This window comes from Orbicella franksi, chromosome 12, assembly GCF_964199315.1.
Source record: "Orbicella franksi chromosome 12, jaOrbFran1.1, whole genome shotgun sequence".
Lineage (NCBI taxonomy): Eukaryota > Metazoa > Cnidaria > Anthozoa > Scleractinia > Merulinidae > Orbicella > Orbicella franksi.
In genome coordinates, this window is record NC_138156.1 from 1,904,898 (window position 1) to 1,922,335 (window position 17,438).

At 39.4% G+C, this 17,438-nt stretch overlaps 1 protein-coding gene across 1 annotated transcript; it reads right to left on the reverse strand.

The window, feature by feature from the left end:
- Nucleotides 1-1,465: 1,465 nt before the first annotated feature.
- On the reverse strand, nt 1,466-16,137 carry LOC145462703 (uncharacterized). The gene is made up of 20 exons (XM_081446281.1): nt 15,250-16,137; nt 13,724-13,833; nt 12,900-12,982; nt 12,376-12,462; nt 11,168-11,215; nt 10,767-10,828; nt 10,538-10,650; nt 10,094-10,210; nt 9,822-9,908; nt 7,356-9,487; nt 6,787-6,877; nt 6,355-6,428; nt 5,908-5,961; nt 5,309-5,365; nt 4,975-5,062; nt 4,259-4,358; nt 3,596-3,644; nt 3,006-3,080; nt 2,520-2,649; nt 1,466-2,031 (listed from the first exon to the last, which is right to left on the reverse strand). The coding sequence occupies exons 1-20, from the start codon at nt 15,435-15,437 to the stop codon at nt 1,844-1,846; spliced, it is 3,933 nt and encodes a 1,310-aa protein (XP_081302407.1). The 5' UTR covers nt 15,438-16,137; the 3' UTR covers nt 1,466-1,843.
- Nucleotides 16,138-17,438: the final 1,301 nt, after the last annotated feature.

Here is a 17,438-nt window from a genome sequence, read left to right on the forward strand (position 1 = left end):
ATGAAACGCCTGACGCGAAGGTGAGAAGTGAGAAGCTTCTTCCCATCATTCCCTCTGCTTCGTCAGTAGTTTGCTTCTTCCAACCGAGAAAAAGACTGGAGAGGAGGCAGTTTAAATAACTTGAGTATTGGACAGAAAAAGCATTGGAAAAGCCTGCCATTGTGCCTTAATATCGATACCCAGTAAACTTGTTGGCAAACCTGTCTGACAGGACGTACCGCAAAGGAAAACCCTCGTTTTATATCGAGCATAGCGACTGAACGACATGCTTAAAATGAAACCGGCCCTCTGGATGAACCGGCATTGTACTGGACAGATCTGGTGAACGAGATGGAACAGAAGTACAACTATGCAAAGCATAAATAGACTAGAAAAAAAGCAATGTACAAGTTTAGTCCCCTCTAATTAAGCTACTTAACCCACTTCCTACATTGCGCAGTGAAAAGTGTAAAAGGTACATACGAAAATCATCTAAATTTGACCCTAAGGACTTCGCCTCAATTTCACACCAAGGAAGACTCGGCTGGGATTGAGACTGGGTTAAACCATCCTCATAAAGAATAGCTTTGAAAGGAAAACAAATTTCCTTTCAGGAACAGATAAGTCATCTTGAGACCACAACAGCAAAAATATACCAATATCATACGGATATAGTGTAATCTTGTTTGTCTTGAATAATATATGCGAATTATGACACCTAATCTGCAATTCTAAACTCCAAGAGAACCCGATCTTTTATGAAAGACAACAGAGATGATTTTTTTCTCTCCTCTCGGATATTCCTCGTAACTAATGACTGTGAGAGCCAATTATGCCCTTCTTTAATCAAAAAAATTATCTTTTTATTGTATTTAAATTTTGCCTTTAGATTAAAAATCATGTTAAACGCGGGCCTAGTCCTGTTACAGTCGGCTCCAATGTTACAAAATTCACAACACTACATATAAAGCAAGCACCAATCTGCTTACACTTAACCAGGTATATATCAATAATTCCTAACACATATGGTGCTTGCTTATTTGATGCAATGTTCGTATAACTTATATTTGTTTGTTTGTTCGTTTGTGTTTCAGAAGAAAGTGATGCAAGTTCTCGTTTCAGCACACGAGTATAACACACTGAGTTCCAGCATCATGTTAACTATCGTCATTTTAAAGACATTCCCGTGAACTGTTTCTGCGCATCCTTACTGCGTACGGAGCTCATATCTCAATGTCACATCACGTCCTACATTGAGCATGCGCTAAGGTAGGAATATAAATAAGGGATTCAGGGTTCGTACACATTTTTTATGCCCAACTGAAAGCTATTCTTATAATTTTTCCAAACCAACATTTTCTTTTTTTCCAGATTCAAAAACAAGCACATTTCCCAACAAGTAACCATGATAAACTGTAACCGCACAGTAACTGCGCTGCAATGGAGAGAATTCTGAAGATTCTGTTATTGAACATTTTGGCTAAGGCTATTCTATTTCAAGAATTCCAGACTCTGTACGAACCCTGAAGGATGGTACCGTTAACTTCTGGTAGATGGGTCCTTTTTACGGATAAGCCAATTTGAGCCAGTTAACAGTTTACAATTTCTCATCGCAAAGAATAGCAACTGACCCATTCCTCAGTGATGCTGTACAATGCGTTGACTCGCTGCTAACTTAGAACAGATTATCAGTAGGCTCCCTCTTGAATACCACGCTATAACAGAAGGATCGTCCAAACTGTCGCCTCGATAAGTTAAAGGAAGAACAGGACGCGACAGTTTCCTCTGCTCAGCTTTACATTTCCATTCCCATTTACTGATTACAAGGGAATATCCTTGCCAAGCACTCGTTGCGTACACCTCTTTAACTGAAGCCACCACCCTGAGCCCCTGTATTTCCGGGCCCACCATTGGCACCTGCAGGAGCCATCATGGCGGCGAGGTCTGTTGGGTCTCTAGAGGCAGCAGCTCTAAGAGCTTGCTCAGGAACTTTAGATGGGTCGGACAAGATTGATGTGGCTTTACTTAGGTCACGTAACGATGATAAAGCCGCTGAAGAGAAAAACATTACGGCTCAGTGGCGTTTTTGCCTATTTCTCAATAAGTCTTTGAACGGAAAAATTCACGTAATATCTATTTTGATAAAGTTGATTTAACTTGTGAAACTAGCTCTCAGCCGGACAAAAATTACACGTCATTTTTAATTTCGCACGTGAGATGACTCGTCCCCAGTCGTCTTCATACAGCGCGAGGCACGGCAAGGGGTGAGAAGGGCGACGTTGCGGAGGAAGGGCTGATGGGAAACTCTCTCGCCTTCTCCCTACCCATCTCACTGTGCACTCCCACCTCGCGCCGTGCCGCGCGCTGTATGAAGATGTATAAAGACGACTGGGGACGAGTCAGATTGAAATGGTCTGCCAGACTTTTTCAAACTCGAGAAAGAAAGTTCACATGCATAACTCATGATAGACTTAAGCAAGTCTTTAAGTTACACAACGTTGTTGTGTATTCATGCAACAAGCAAGAGGATTGGTACTTACCAGGTCTGAGTGCCGGTAATGAACAGTGCTGCTCAAGCCAGGCTAGTACCGTTCTACAGAAGTCCTCTACACTGGCTGTCGATACCATGTTATTGTACTCCTCAAACAACTGACGCATCAACACGCTGAACTGAACAACAAGTCAAGCACAACAGCATTCAAAATCATCAGCTAAAATTAGCATATTCCCCTAAATACTGCGTCATCAGTTATATATAAAACAAATAACATTTCAAAATGTAATTTTGTTATCTTTGGAAGCCCACAGAAACTGAATCGTATACATGGCATTTCTGTTCAAGCAAAGGGCAGAAGAACTGAGAGAAGACAACCATTCAAATACCTTAGGCATAACACTTAACCAATCTAAATCAATGTCCTGGCCCGATCACGTGATTGCTAACAGCATGAAGGTTGACCAGAGGATAAGTTTGTGTCAAAAGGAACGAAGACGAAAATCACTGCACGAACACAACAAAAGGATACGATCCAGAACTTGAAGTTGTCTTGTGTCCGAGTCTTGACGTACTGATTAAACATGGTCCACATCTGGTCAACACGCTGTCACACAACAACATTAATACTTCATGTTAATGCTACTTACACTATGCTTGAAGGATCAAACAAAATTACCGAGAAATGAGCATGGATCAGTCATCAAATGATCATGAGTGCGCGGTCAAACGAGTTGATAGTAGTCAACAGATGACACAGATATAGCTTCATATTTAACAAGAGCCGGCAGACACAACACAGGAATAAAACCAGAGTTTGTGTTCACACAAGAGAAAACGTTCAAACTCTTGGTTCAGAAACCTTGACTCTCGTTCTCAATTTACCCAACTTAGATGTCCGTACTTTCAAGATGGCGGAGTTCAACATCTCTCAGCACTCATAATTCAGATTTTCTGGCACATCTTGTCGATACGTTGGGGTAGTACGGATCACCAAAACAGAACTTACACAAGGAAGTTCAAACTCTCGCCTTCCCTCTTTTCAAACCCTCCCATCTTCTATGAATATACAATTTCTACTGCGCCTTTGATTCGCCATTTTCTGTACAGCAGTAAAATTACCTGTCTAGCAACTGGTACACCTGTGGCTGGAAGCTGCTGTTGACACATACTGAAAAGGAAAACGTACAGACATAACTCACTTATTGTTGATGATCTAGTACTAAGCGTAAGACCCCTGTTTACTTTACATACGGTGAACTTAAACTTTTACAAAAGCACAGTTTCGTGTTATCCTGCAACAATGCAAATCAGCCGATAAGCAAGTAGTTCGTCTGTCAAAAGACCCTCTATTTTGTTTTGAGTTTGACGGAATCGCAAGCATAAGTACTAACCGCAGGGGATTTCGCGTTCTGCGCTCGCTCTCGCGCGCTAGCATCGCTCGCGCGCTTGAAGAAAAAAGTAACTCGAAGCAAAAAAAAAAAAGAAAGAAAAAGAAACCGTCTCTGGGCAGACTATCAAAGAGTGTACGCTGGTCAACTCAGACACATCCCGCCAAAAAGACTGTCAAAGAAATTAGTGTATAAGTTCTTAGAAGATACAGTAAGATACTGACACTTCACAAAATAATGATCAGAGGTAGTTTCACATGTAAAACTGTGCGTTTGTCATTTTACGCCACAAAAAGTTAAGCCTTTATTACTCAATATCAAGCAAATTCCACAAGGTTTGTTTCTAAAAAGACTTAACGAAATCGAACTTGTTCAAAAGCATACAGTGACATACCTGATGGAAGCATTGAGCTCTTGAATCTGTTTTCTAAGCATTTCAGCTTCCTCCTGCATGGTATGTCTCTCCCGCTGTAGCTTAGTGGTATATTCAACGGCTGAAATAAACATATAATGAGTAACTCGGGACCTATATACACGGACAAGTGAAACAAAAAAACCCCAGAACCAAGTTACTACAGAACACGACAAAATATTCCTTTTGTCGCACAGGAAATTATCAAACAGTAAAAGAAAAGAATAAGGTTAGTGAAAAAGATGAGGAAGTTCTCATATTAAATAAATTACGTAACTGAAAGTGTGCGCTGGTAACTAGTGAATGAGAGGCAAATTACCCTGTTGTTTGCTAATTGAGCAAAATATTTCTCTGTCCAAGAGTAACTAAGCAAGTTCAACTGACAGACGTTGTGAAATTTTGCCCGAGCAAAATTTTCCTAACTTAAAGTATAAAATATATCGTCTTCATCGTTTTGCGCTTGCACTGTGAGAATGAAAGGAAAGCTGATTAAGGAATAACGGGAATTAAACTGCTTCATAATTTTGAAGTCAGTTATGACTTAAAGGCGTCAAGTGTGTGTGATGTCATACATTCTTTTCATATAAAACAGTTCCAAGAGTCTGGTTCAGTTTGTAACTTTCGTGATAATATTATTTACATTATAAAGAAAAATTATGGGAATTGATCGGTCTTGGGAATCAACATGTCCAACTTACTTTTCTGCAGGACTGTGGCTTTGCTGACTTTGGAGTTTCTTTGATTAGCAAGTGACGGAACAAGTGACATTAACTGATCAAAGCCCATCTAAAGAGGAGTGAACAAGTAACTAACATTACAAACTGCCTGCATAACACAATCAAGGGCTAAGTACCTTTCTTTGAAGAATATTTTTCTTATGGTAAGGTGAACTAACAATTTAGTTTTGAACATAAGACTTGACAATATGAAGGTGAAGGCACTGCTGAAGCCAACAGACTGCTGCATAGCTCAATGAAGGTTAAATGAATGGATTATTCAGGGGCTTCCTAACTGCATGTATGGTATACTCACTTTGATGTTCCCACGTCTCTTTTGCTCTGCTGTGATGTGCGAGATTCTTCTGTGCTCCTAAAAATATAGTAAAGAAATCACTGAGTGACAAGAGCGAAAACGTTTGACTTTGAAAGGTACATTACTTGCAAAAACATTCGGACACTTTTATTTTTGGACAAAAAAAAGTGTCCGACAATAAAACCGTCCGAAACTTTTAAGCGTACGAAATATTAACAGCACAGCATAAAACTTAATGGTATCTCCAAAGCTCTTTACATACCTAACGGCTTGATAGCATTTGTGTTATTTTCTCGTCGGTGTATTCTTAAAACCTTGAGGTTGCGGTAAGACCATCGTTTTCATAGATGTTGTTTCGGTCTAATTTGCATTTTACAGGCGTAAATTTATTTCAGCTATGTTTCAGCAAGATGTCCAAAATGAGATAAAAAGTGTCTGAAAATTAAACGTCCGGAGTTTTTTTGCAAGTAATGTACACGCAAAACTAACACAGACCCACAAATACTAACTTCAAGTAAATTTATAAAACCCATCATGTGTTCAATGAGCCCTAAGAACTATCTTACAAACTGCATAAGCAGTAAACTGACACGACAAACCTTGTACTGTTCTCGCTGCTCTGCGGTTACTGGTCTGGTCTGTTTAGCTGGAGTCTAAAACATACAATTTATACTGTAGTAGCAGCCATATAATGTATGCCATGATCACTTGACAAAATTATAACATCAACATCATCTAGCATAACACTTTTTCACCGTCATCTTAATTTCACAAAGCAAAGCAAACTTGAGTAAACCTTAGGCTGCAATTCAGGTGGGGTTCACAAACTTTCAACTTCTTTCAAATTTCGTGCATTTGGATTATTTAGTTTTAAATATTTTTCTTTTCCTTCGTTACAAAACAAATAGAACTTTTGGTTTGAATGTCAGACATATCTCAGGAGTAGAGGAAGCAAGACAGTAGCCCAAAGGGAGACAAATGCTTTCTGAGCTTAAATAATAGGATGACAATGATTCCGTGTTTAAAAGCACATTTTTCATACTTACAGGTAGTGTTTGTGCTGGTCGCATTCCTCCGGTATCCTGCGATTCAGTAACCAAACCAGTAGTTGATGTTACAGCTGAATGAAAAATAACACCAGCTCACTTCCTGAGTCAAATCTAACATCAATTATGGCGGTTCAAACTTTGACTTTTGCGGATAAAACCCTAGCCTGCGAACACAGACGCATTTCTGGCTATCGCTTATTTCCGCCAAAAAACGGCAGGCAAAAGTGACAGCCGGAAATACGTCTACATCTCCAGGCTAATGAAACCCTGCTGTGTGACCATTCAAATGAAAGCTATTGGGAATTTCATTTCACATGGTGTACAGCGTGGTTCTAACTTTTTGCATCAGTGGATGAAACCCTGGTATGTGACCATTTAACTGAAAGCTATCGAGTAGCACTTGCATTAATTTTTTTTTCCTGTACTCACCAACTGAACTTTTGGTGCCTACACTCATTGTGGCTACTGTTGACAAAGACGAGGAACTGTTTGCTACACTTGATGGCATGCTAACAGTAACCTGAAGACATAAATTGACAACAAAACAGAGCAGTCTATATATTTGTTACATCATTTACTAACTTGCTATAGGATTATGCTTAATTTATTGAATTGTTTTGCACAAAAAAGCACTAATTTTGACCTTTCTGTTATGAACAAAGTGATCACGTTTCTTCATAAAATCGAGAATTAGAATTGTTTGCGTTTTCAACAATTGTAGATTGTTCTTATCAGTAATTGACTCAAGACAATTTCTGCAAATCTCTGACAACACATATGTGATATTATTCCTTAATATCACCCTGACCCATGTGATTACAGGCAAAAATCAGTCTCAGATTATCTTCTGTGCTTTCTTTGGAAATGCTTACCTTACTGCAAAACTGTTACATTTAGTGTTCAGAATGTATGAAGGAAAAAGACAGTCACCCACAACAAACTAAACCCACTTGATTTGATTTCAACCCACTGATTACTTAATAATACCTTATACTTACCGACTGAAGTGCCACTGGTGAAAAACCAAGTTGAGCCAGTGACAATGTGCTAAGGTTTACATTTGCAGGCAAAATAATACGACCTTGGACGGGCGAAGGTCCAATATTCACCACCGGCTGCATGGGAGTGCTCCCCACTTCAGGCACATTATTCATTTGGTCTGTGTGTGTGTTCTGGACAGACATTCCAGTACTCTGGATACCACTCTGAGATGTAAGTATTACAGGTGCTGACGGCATAACATTTTGACTGACAGTTGGACCAGAAGGCTTGCTTTGGGGTTGGTGCTTAATGGTGACTGTGGGGGCTGGTATGTTGTGAGATGTGACAATTGGTGCTTGAAGTGATGACTGCAATGAGAAACTACTCGCTTGGGTAGTCTGTTTATTTGATGTTGATGGCTGAGTAGCAATGTTAGGTGGTGCACGTAACAAGGACTGAAGAGCCTGAGTGATAGCATTTTGATTTTGGGGCTTCATTTGAAGTGATGGCCGAGCAGATGCAGATTTCTGTTGGATGGCCTGTACCTGGTCTTGTTTGTGTTGCGTTGCTTGGGTCGCTCCAGTGTTAGTCAAGGAATTCAATGCATTGACAAGCTCTGTTGGAACAGGTTGTTTCTGTAACACTTGTTTCAACTGGTAAAGTTGATTGAGCAAAGCAGGGTCTTGTGTACCACCTAAACTGCTTGAATCTCTTGCAGGCATTTGCACTGTAGCAGTAGATGGTGTGGACTGCTGAGTGAGAAGCTGGCCTATGACGGAGCTGTTTGCAGACTGGAAGGATTCAGCAGCTTGAGATGTAGTGGATACCCCACCTGAAGAGGACACAGGCACTGATAGCAACTGCTCCAAGAACTGTGTGTTTGATAAAGATGACAAACTGCTATTGGTGTTGTACAACTGTGTTTCTGTGGTGCTGGTGAAGGTTGCTGTGTGAGATGGCATGGCAGCCACCGCAGCACTAACAAGGTGTTGTGGATCAGACATTTTCCGTCTACGCTGAGCGGTCAGTGTACTGGTAACTGCTGGTGGTGAGGCCACCTGTTGCCGTTGTTGTCCCATACTAATAAGAGATGTGTCAGACATGACCCGTGGAAATCTCCCTGGTTTTCGCCTTCCAGGTTGTTGAGTTGAACTTAATGTTGGCTGGTTACTGACATCTGCAGACTGCACAGTTGGCAAAGACGGGGGTGATGTGGGGCTTCTTGACATGCTAGCTAAACTGCTCAGTTTAGAGTCAGACATGTTTCTGGGCAGCCGTGCCCGTTTTGCTTGGGTAGCTGCTGATGGTGTTGATGTTACCCTTGTGCGGGGCTGTATGGACTGCAAATGTGCCACCAGATTCGGGGCTTCCAATTGTGGAGGCAGATTACTTTCCATTGAAGGAAAGAGGTTTGTCTGAAATGATGTTCCAAGTTGTGACAAGTCCATTGTGTACAGCATAGAGTCTGACACATTTCTTGGGAGTCTTCCTTTTCTTGGCTGATTTGAAGTGTCAATCTGCCTTGATGAGTTAAAGGGATCAACATTACCCACAAACTGGTTGGAAGGACTTAAAACATCAACATTACTAACACCAGATGACGCAAGTTGCTGAGCCTGAATTTCCTCAAGTGGACTCTGCAAGTATTGTTGTGGTGGTGGTGAATATGGTGGCAACTGAGGCTGTTCAACAGGGGATGACAGGACAGCGCCTTGTACTGGAGATGTTGCATGGTGCTGCTTGTTTGTTGGATTTAAACCTGGTGACTGCGCAGGGACAGTTTGTTCTAGTTGTGCAGTGAAGCTTTCTCCCTGTAAGACGTTACCATAATCAAAGGAATAACCAACAGCTGGATTTGCACTGGAGATTTCCATAAGAACTTGTCCTGTAGGCTGCATACCCTGCTGAGTTATCTGAGCATTGTTGTTTGTGCCTGCTGAAAACATTTGCTGGGCAACACAGTCATAGGCTCCTGAATGGTCCATGACTTCATCATGTCCTGAAACATTTGTTTCATATGGGACCCCTTGGTTCACAAACATAGTGGAACTGTTTGGTGCTGTGCCAACAGCTTGGCATTGGTAGTCACCTTGTTGGACAAAATGTCGCTGGTTCTCTGCATTTTGTGCTTCCTTTGCAACAAGCATGCCTAGAAGCCAACAGGATAACAAATTAAAATTGCATCACTTAAATGTTCCATGCAATCTGCAAAATACTTGAGGTCATGCAAGTGCTAGTCAGGCAAACATTTTGGTTTATTTGTACTATCTTTTTCTTTCCCTTGAATTCCTTAATTGTCGAGGATAATAAAATTTAAGTAAATTTTAATATTGCTCAACATGGATGGGACTGAAGAACCCACAGAAAAAACAAAGGCAGTATGCACGACTCTTAGTTGATAAAGAACCAAAGCAAGCTGGTGAGTAAGTTCCCTACTCTGAAACTTGCAGTCAAATGATATCAAATGCTGTTTCAAACCTTACCAGTAAGTGATTCAAAATGCTCCATAAATTCATCTAAATTGGGCTGTAAACTATCAAGTGTGGGTACTTGAAATACATCTGGTGCATCTGAGTAATCAAAATGAATTTAAGAGGTCAATAACGCATCATATAAAAGGCAAAGGTTTAGACCTAAGGGCAGACCTTCCCCATATGAAACTTTGATAAGTACTCGATTAGCTGTTTCATGATGTCTACAGCAAACAATTCCATCAGACATACATCATCTAACATGACAATCCATTTTTACTTACCTGTAGGTCGTTTTGATAAAGCCTGTTGTTCCAGGACTTCTCGTGGGATGTAAGCCCCTCCAAACATTGTCGATCGAGAGGTAAACAATGTGTCGGGCAAAGAAGACAATGCCACGTCTGAAGAAAACAAAAATAGGAAATACTTCCTTAAAACATATGATGTATTCTGTGGTTTACTTCTGCTGATCTGCTTAACGGTGACATTGAGCACCCAATAAGTAGTGTAACAAATAGTATGACTACTTCAGGATTTCTTTTGAACTATGAGACACTGAAACTTCCTGTAAATAACCATGTTTAGGACCAGAAAAATTGTCTATTTAGGAGCAGCATTCGTTTGTATTCAGCTGAGACCACGGCTAAAAATTGCTATAGGTGGTTTCCCCTGATAGGAGTGGTTTGTGTATGAGGTTTAACTCTACAGCAATAAATGACATAAACTACCATGATTGAAAGCTGTGTCCATAACATTAAACATCTGGTCAACTTGTGGATCACCACAAGAAGTAGGAGGGCTAATGGGTAGAACATCTTCACCACTCCCTGAGCTTATAGTTCTGGTGAATAAAAGACAGACAACAGGTGAATTGAGGCATACATTTGAAATGCTACAAGAGAAAGTAAATAGTTGCCATGGAGGTATTAAAAGAAATCAGACAATAGCCACACTGACCTTTTTCTCCTTCTTTCTTTTTCTTCCAGCTGAAAAGCAATCTCTTGATCAATCTGCTGAGCCTGCAACAAATACAGAGCAAGGAATACTACTTTGATCAACACTCTCAACTGAAAATGTTTTCAAACTTATCCCACAGACTTATTAAGTAAGTCCTAATATGTTGATTGTGTGTATCTGGATTTATGTAGTTGCAGTGAACAGACAACTTTCTTTACCATGGTTGCTTAATAGAGGTGGCCACTGGATAGAGGTTTTTATTACAGTGTATAGCTGACAATTTTTCAGGGACTTTGGCCTCTGGCCGCCAAATAAAGGTTTGCCGCTTAATAGATGTTCAACTGTACCTCAAATGTAACACAATTTAACACAGGCAAAAAGGAAAAAAGGGTTTAGCGTACCCTGAGGCTCAAATGCTGAAGTGGGCTGGCATTAGGAGTTTTTGACCACTGGCAAAAAGAAAAAAAAGTATGTATTAATAATAATATGTGACAATTGGATCAAAGTTCAAATATAAACAAAACAGCTAGAAAAAACTCAGGTACTCAGTAACAATAAAATAAACTGACTTTCTCTCATTCTTGATAGAAGTAAGTTATAAATTCTCTGACAATAACATTTTAATGATGCAAGATAGCACAAAATTTTGTACAACATTATATTCTCCTGAGACAATTTCTATAAATTGTATGGTAGCAGTAATGAGAAGTTAAATGCAGATGTTGGGAAAAAAATGGTTACACAGTCATCCTATATTTTGTCTAGTCCCAAAGGATCACTTATTTAGACCTGGCAGTTGTTTGATTCCAGCATTTATTCAAGGCCCAGTGTTTCAAGAGTATTGCAGCACCATTTTGAAAACCCTTTTTCTTGTTGTTGAAACCTTACATTTCGTGAATTAACAGCAACATTTAACTAATGAAAACAACACAAAAGGAGAATATGATGGCACCAACTTTGCCGACAATGCTAACAAAAATTTATTCGAGGTTAAATAAAGAATATGTATGTAGTGGAGGGTTCATTGTCAGGGCTGTGCTCTAGAGGTATCCCTGTACCACAAGCAACTAACTTTTACATTTGGATGACTAGAAAAACTTACTTTTTTCATATTCGCTTAAGTGCTGGGCACCCAGAATTTAATGGTTAGGAACCTTTAGACCCCTTGTAACTTTTCTTAGACCACAGCCTTGCATTATGGTACTTCATTTAGGTGCCGTACAAATGGAGGTTCAAATGTTCACTGGACCTCTAATAAATGCTGGCTTGTTTGTTATTATATAAACTAGACTTTGTGAATCCAACATTATTTTATTTGAACCTAGCATTTAATCAGATTGAGAAAATAACAATACAGTTGAATCCAACCACTTCGAACTCTCGGAGGAACCAAAAAACAGTCCAAAATAGCAGGAGTTCAAAATGGCCAGTAGTAAATGACTACAGGGCAAATCCAAGGGAAATTAGTGGGGTCCTGCTGTATATGTGAATTTAAGAATTTGATATTTAAACAAACTTCTGGCAGCTTGCAATATAAAATGCAAGAGTGCTCATGCAGTTAACGCAGAAAATTTGTTTACTGATCCTAGGGCTTATTTACAACACCAACCTTTTTGTAGTAAATTCTTAGCTTCTTGTACTCTCTTGCAACAGCTTCCAACTTTCTTCGCCAGTAACGTCCTTCAAGTATGACAGTCTTTGTGACAAACAAAACACATAAGTGTTACCACGATAACAGGCAAAACAAATATGCGAGGCTATGACTTATAGTGTTACAAGTACGTGCATATTACAAACAAAGAAAAATGTTAAATTAGGAAACATATTGTGTCACAGTAACATTGAACCCAGGAGCTGAGGTCACAGATAGAGATAAGAGATAACCTCTATTTAACATGGTCAAATCCGCTTAGCTAAATAGCTACTTTACAGACATGCCATGAAACCTCCACATAACCTCTTCAGGCATGCAGCAATATGAAACATGAAGCTAGCAGGAGTAGTAATGCAAGTTACATTTGGAATATCACCATTTTGTTCAGAAGCGTGTAAGTTCTTGGTGATATATCCTGACTGAATCAAAACCTATCTTTCCTAATAATTTCCTCCAAATTATAAAAAAACCCAACTTACCAATGGTTTCTTCTTAAAAGGTTCCTTTTCCTCAGAAAGGGGAGGTACAAACTGACAAAACAACGGGCGTTTCCCTTTGGAATCTGTGTATGAGAAGAAAATATGTCCAGTCAGAATTGTGAAGCATTTACATACCTCCTTTATTTGCAGTAATTAAATGTACAGGATGTCTTTGATTTCACACGTATTGCTTAGAATCAATATCTTTTATTTTAAATAAGGTATGTACAGTACATGTGTAGGAAAATCATTAAAAACTGTTAGTGAAGGTAATCATACAAATGTGAGCACATTTAAGGATATTTTAAAATACTCTCAGATTAAACCAACCTATACACAAGTGCCACTGGAAAACAAAATTTCAAATATCATGAGTATTGCAAATTCTCAATATTGCTTGAGCTTTCATATGATCACTCATTGTTATATGATTAAAGAAATTACGAACATGCCTGTGACTGACTGTAAAAAATTACACTACAAATTTAACTTCATAGACCATATTTGTATTCTTGGTATTGAACTGGAAGTAGCTTGCAACTGAGGCTAATGCGAGGAGTCTTCACAGATACAAATGGAGTTAATCTCTTTTTAGTGATATTCCCCCACATAAGCCTCCATTGTAAGCAAGTTACAGTCCGATCCCAAGAATATGATTATGGCCCATTGACAACAGGTTTGCCTCCTCTCAACCAATTACAATGAAGAAATTTTCTCAGTCATATATATCAATGAAAAAACAAAGGCTGAAATAACTGCACATGGTATAGTTGTTTCAACCAAAAAGAAACATGTGATGTAACACAGTGTTGAAAGAAACTCACATTGGATATGCCAGCACCTCCAAATTGCATTGTTCAACCGTGTCTTTTCAGCAAACTGTAACTTCTGACTTCGGAAATTCTTCCACTTTGGAGAAATCAGAAAACCTCCACTACATTAAATAAAAAAAAAGACTCTGTTAATGGAAATGGAACTGGAAGGTATTTATTTCCTGGAGTGACAAGAGGTTTTTACTGCCTTGTACCGCTTTAATCACTTGAGGCTCTGACTTCCAAAACTTATTTCCTAGGTGGTGGTTAGGAAGGATCGGGGATAATCTCCCAAATGTCTGGTAGTATGTGGACAACTTGATAAACTCTTTGTTTAATAGGTCATTTCAAGCAATTTCAACCATATGCATATGAGGATCAGTGTGCACAATTTAAAAGAGCATAAATACGTGATCATGGCTCTAGATGTAGATTCCACCATTATGACTCTGTGTATGGTTTGTTATGATTTTCGTACTGACTTCTTTTGGTACTACCCAAAAAGGTAGACTACTTTTACAGAGGCATATACAACAACAATTCTTAGCAGCAAGTGACTTTGAATTAAGCTTACGTGGTTTAAGCCACAAAATAAGAACAAGCTATTCTTTAAAACAGTTGTCATAATAGGCTACAAGTAGTCCCTCTTTCGCTTAGTCCACACAAAAAAACTGCTACAAAGAAAAGGGCACGCAAAATCCTGGTGGCGAGAATTTCGTCCGAGGGCGACGGAGGACAGACTAAGCAAAGGAGCGACTACTCATAGTCTATTGTCATAAAAACATAAAAAGGGAAGAATAAATTTTTTAACAAAAAAAATTAAAAAGATATAGAAAATGTTACAAAAACTTTCAACTGAATTATGATTCTCTGAGAATATAGCAAGGACAAAAAGAATAGCAAAAAAGCAAACTCAGTGAAGGAATGTTAACATGCTTTAGCCTTTTCATTTGACACGTCCAAGCCATGTGACACAAAACACTTCCTTTTCTTTCCAATGGCAGCTGTTCCACAAAGTCTACCTACTACAGTAGTAAGATTTATAAGCAAAAAACTTTACTACCATTATTTCACTTGGGTGGTGAAAGTGTCCTCAAACCATTTTTAACACTTCAAAATATGAAAGTATTTCTAAATAATGTCCACAACGAGCTGACGAGTTCAAGTGACAAAAAATTCGAGGTAATCGTAATTTATTAGAACAGAGCCTCCTCAATCAATGTTTCCTGTAACAATGAATTGTATATTAACAGTCTTACATAAGAGTTCAAGAGATCAGGTGGTAGAAAGTATTCAATGCGATAAACACAAACTAATTAACAAGGAATTTAACAACATTTATCTCTTTGTTGAATTGATTCACCATAGAAAATTATGAATTGATTCACCATAGAAAACACACTATTTGAAACCTTCTCGGCCATGCAAGTCTTCATAGAAGACCTATGAAGTAGTGCTTGCCCTGAAATCTGCAATTTCTGCCAAAACAAATACTGCTATACTTCAGAAGGAGCGAGAAGATTGTCGGTCCAACTTACGTGCCATATTCCAGTCTCATACACTCGAATAACCTAGACAAGTTCTCATCCAGAGTGATCGAGGCCGATGAAGAAGCCTGCCTCTCATGTGCATTTTCACGACTTGAGTTACGATAACTGTCAGCTGTATATGGCAAATTTCTTTGTCCAAGCTGACTAGCAGAAGCAAATCTAGAATTCAAACTCATACTGCAGCTATATTTCGTCGCATTTCGGAGATTTTCGTCGCTAAATCTTGGTAACAAGACAGTCTAACTTAATCAAATCTTCACCGTCCACCATTGTGCCACCAAATCCATACATGGATATTCTCAATCCCAACCTCCGGCGCGGTTGAGCACGTTCAGCACGTAACAACTGGGATAACGGGGAGGTTACCAATTACAGGGTCACAAGATAACAGGATGACAGTGCTAATTTGTGCAAATTCTGTGAGAGTTAGCTTCACTTCGTCAGCTCGCTCGTCGATTGCTGTTTAAGTATACCCAGTCCGTAATTGGTGTTAACGCCCTGTAAAACGTTTGACCATTAAATGGAAAACATTGTTTGACGTTGTGGAGTGGTCTGAGGAGTGGTTCGAGGGTTTCAATAGAATGTGTAGTAGTGCTGTCAATCAGCAGAAGTTAGAAATCGCGCCAGGTTAGGTTTCATTTCGTGACTCATAATTGTCGCGTGGCATTTTCGTGACTAAGCCCCGTATATCAATTAACAAGTACAAAGGGTTTGACCGTGCTCTGTTCTGTTAGAGAACACTCAAGAAAGTGACGAAAACGCTCCTGACACTCTTGAATCAGAAGTAGGGGGAGAAAGACTCGCCCGGAGCTCGGGTTACATCCTACACTTCTCGTCACTTCCTTTTGTGCTTTATAACAGTACAAAAAGAAGAAGTATTACTCTCAGGCTGCATTCGCTGAATGCCAAGATTAATACATCTGGTTTTTTAACATAATTAAACACACACCATTTGAAGCATTTATTGATGTAGCCTGAGCTGTTTTGGTGTAATCCAAGAGAAAATGGTTAAGAGTATAATTTTCTTCCAGTTTGGAAGAGAAGCGAGTTCTGTAACAGTCTCAAAGCTGAACGCGAGAAAAAAAAAAAAAAAACAGCAAATGATGGCGTGAGCATTTGTGGTAATTCGGTAAGCTCCGTGTTTTTGTACAGATGACCCGCCACAAAACCTGCTTAACGGGTTGTTTACAATACTTAACTCATTTAGATGTCAGAATCTATTGTTGCGTGGTATCGCTGCCCATTTTTCATTCTTCATTTGTATTTTGCCTCTTCCTACAGGTTCGCCAAAATATACAGTGATACTATACACTGAAGTACCTACTTTAAACAATTACACTGACTACGAGTCCGAGTTTGCCGTGAGCGAATAGTCAACAAGGCGTGGCCGCTCATAGACAACGAGGGCGAGCATAGTAGACACTCTGAAAGATTACAATTTTGCAGGGATTTAGATAAGGTTTTGAACGACTAGTAGATTTATACTAAGTCTATTAGATAATTCGCTTTCGATTTCTATGCGTAATGCTGAGTTAACTCGGGTGCGCCCTCGTCAACTATCGCGCGTTATAGTTCACCACTAAATATTCTCCGATTCTTATTGGTTTAACTTGGTCACGTGACGCGATAGTGTTCATTCGCGGAGAGACACTATTAGCCCATAGTGCCCGTCCGAGGAAAATACCCGGACGGATAGTACTCGTCCATGAAAATGTTTCCGTAAACAAGCGGGCTTAAAGAAAATAAGCAACTGATGATTTTTGAACTGGCGAGCGGAATAAAAATTAGTTGTGAACAATGAACAATAGAGTGTTTATGTCTCGGAACTATCGGTCTGATACTAGCAGTTGCCCTTGGAAATTTGATGTTCTTAAAACTAACACATCAGCTTGACAAGCCCAAAATTTTCAGTTCGTGAAGTTCTAGCTAGTTCTCCTCACTCCCGCTATGCGGGATTCGTCTTCCAATGCGACTTATGTTTCTTCACTGTTATTTGCGTAACATGGAGAGTTTGTCCTCAAGATCAGGGTTTTCTCGCGGTGGATTCCACGCCCGCGTTTGAAACTTATAATCTGGCGTAATCATGAGATTTTTAGAGGCTCCCAAGACGGCAGTTTTCTTTATTAGAGACTTTTTTGACAAATGCTACGGTGGCCTCAACTAAAGTGTTCGCTTTG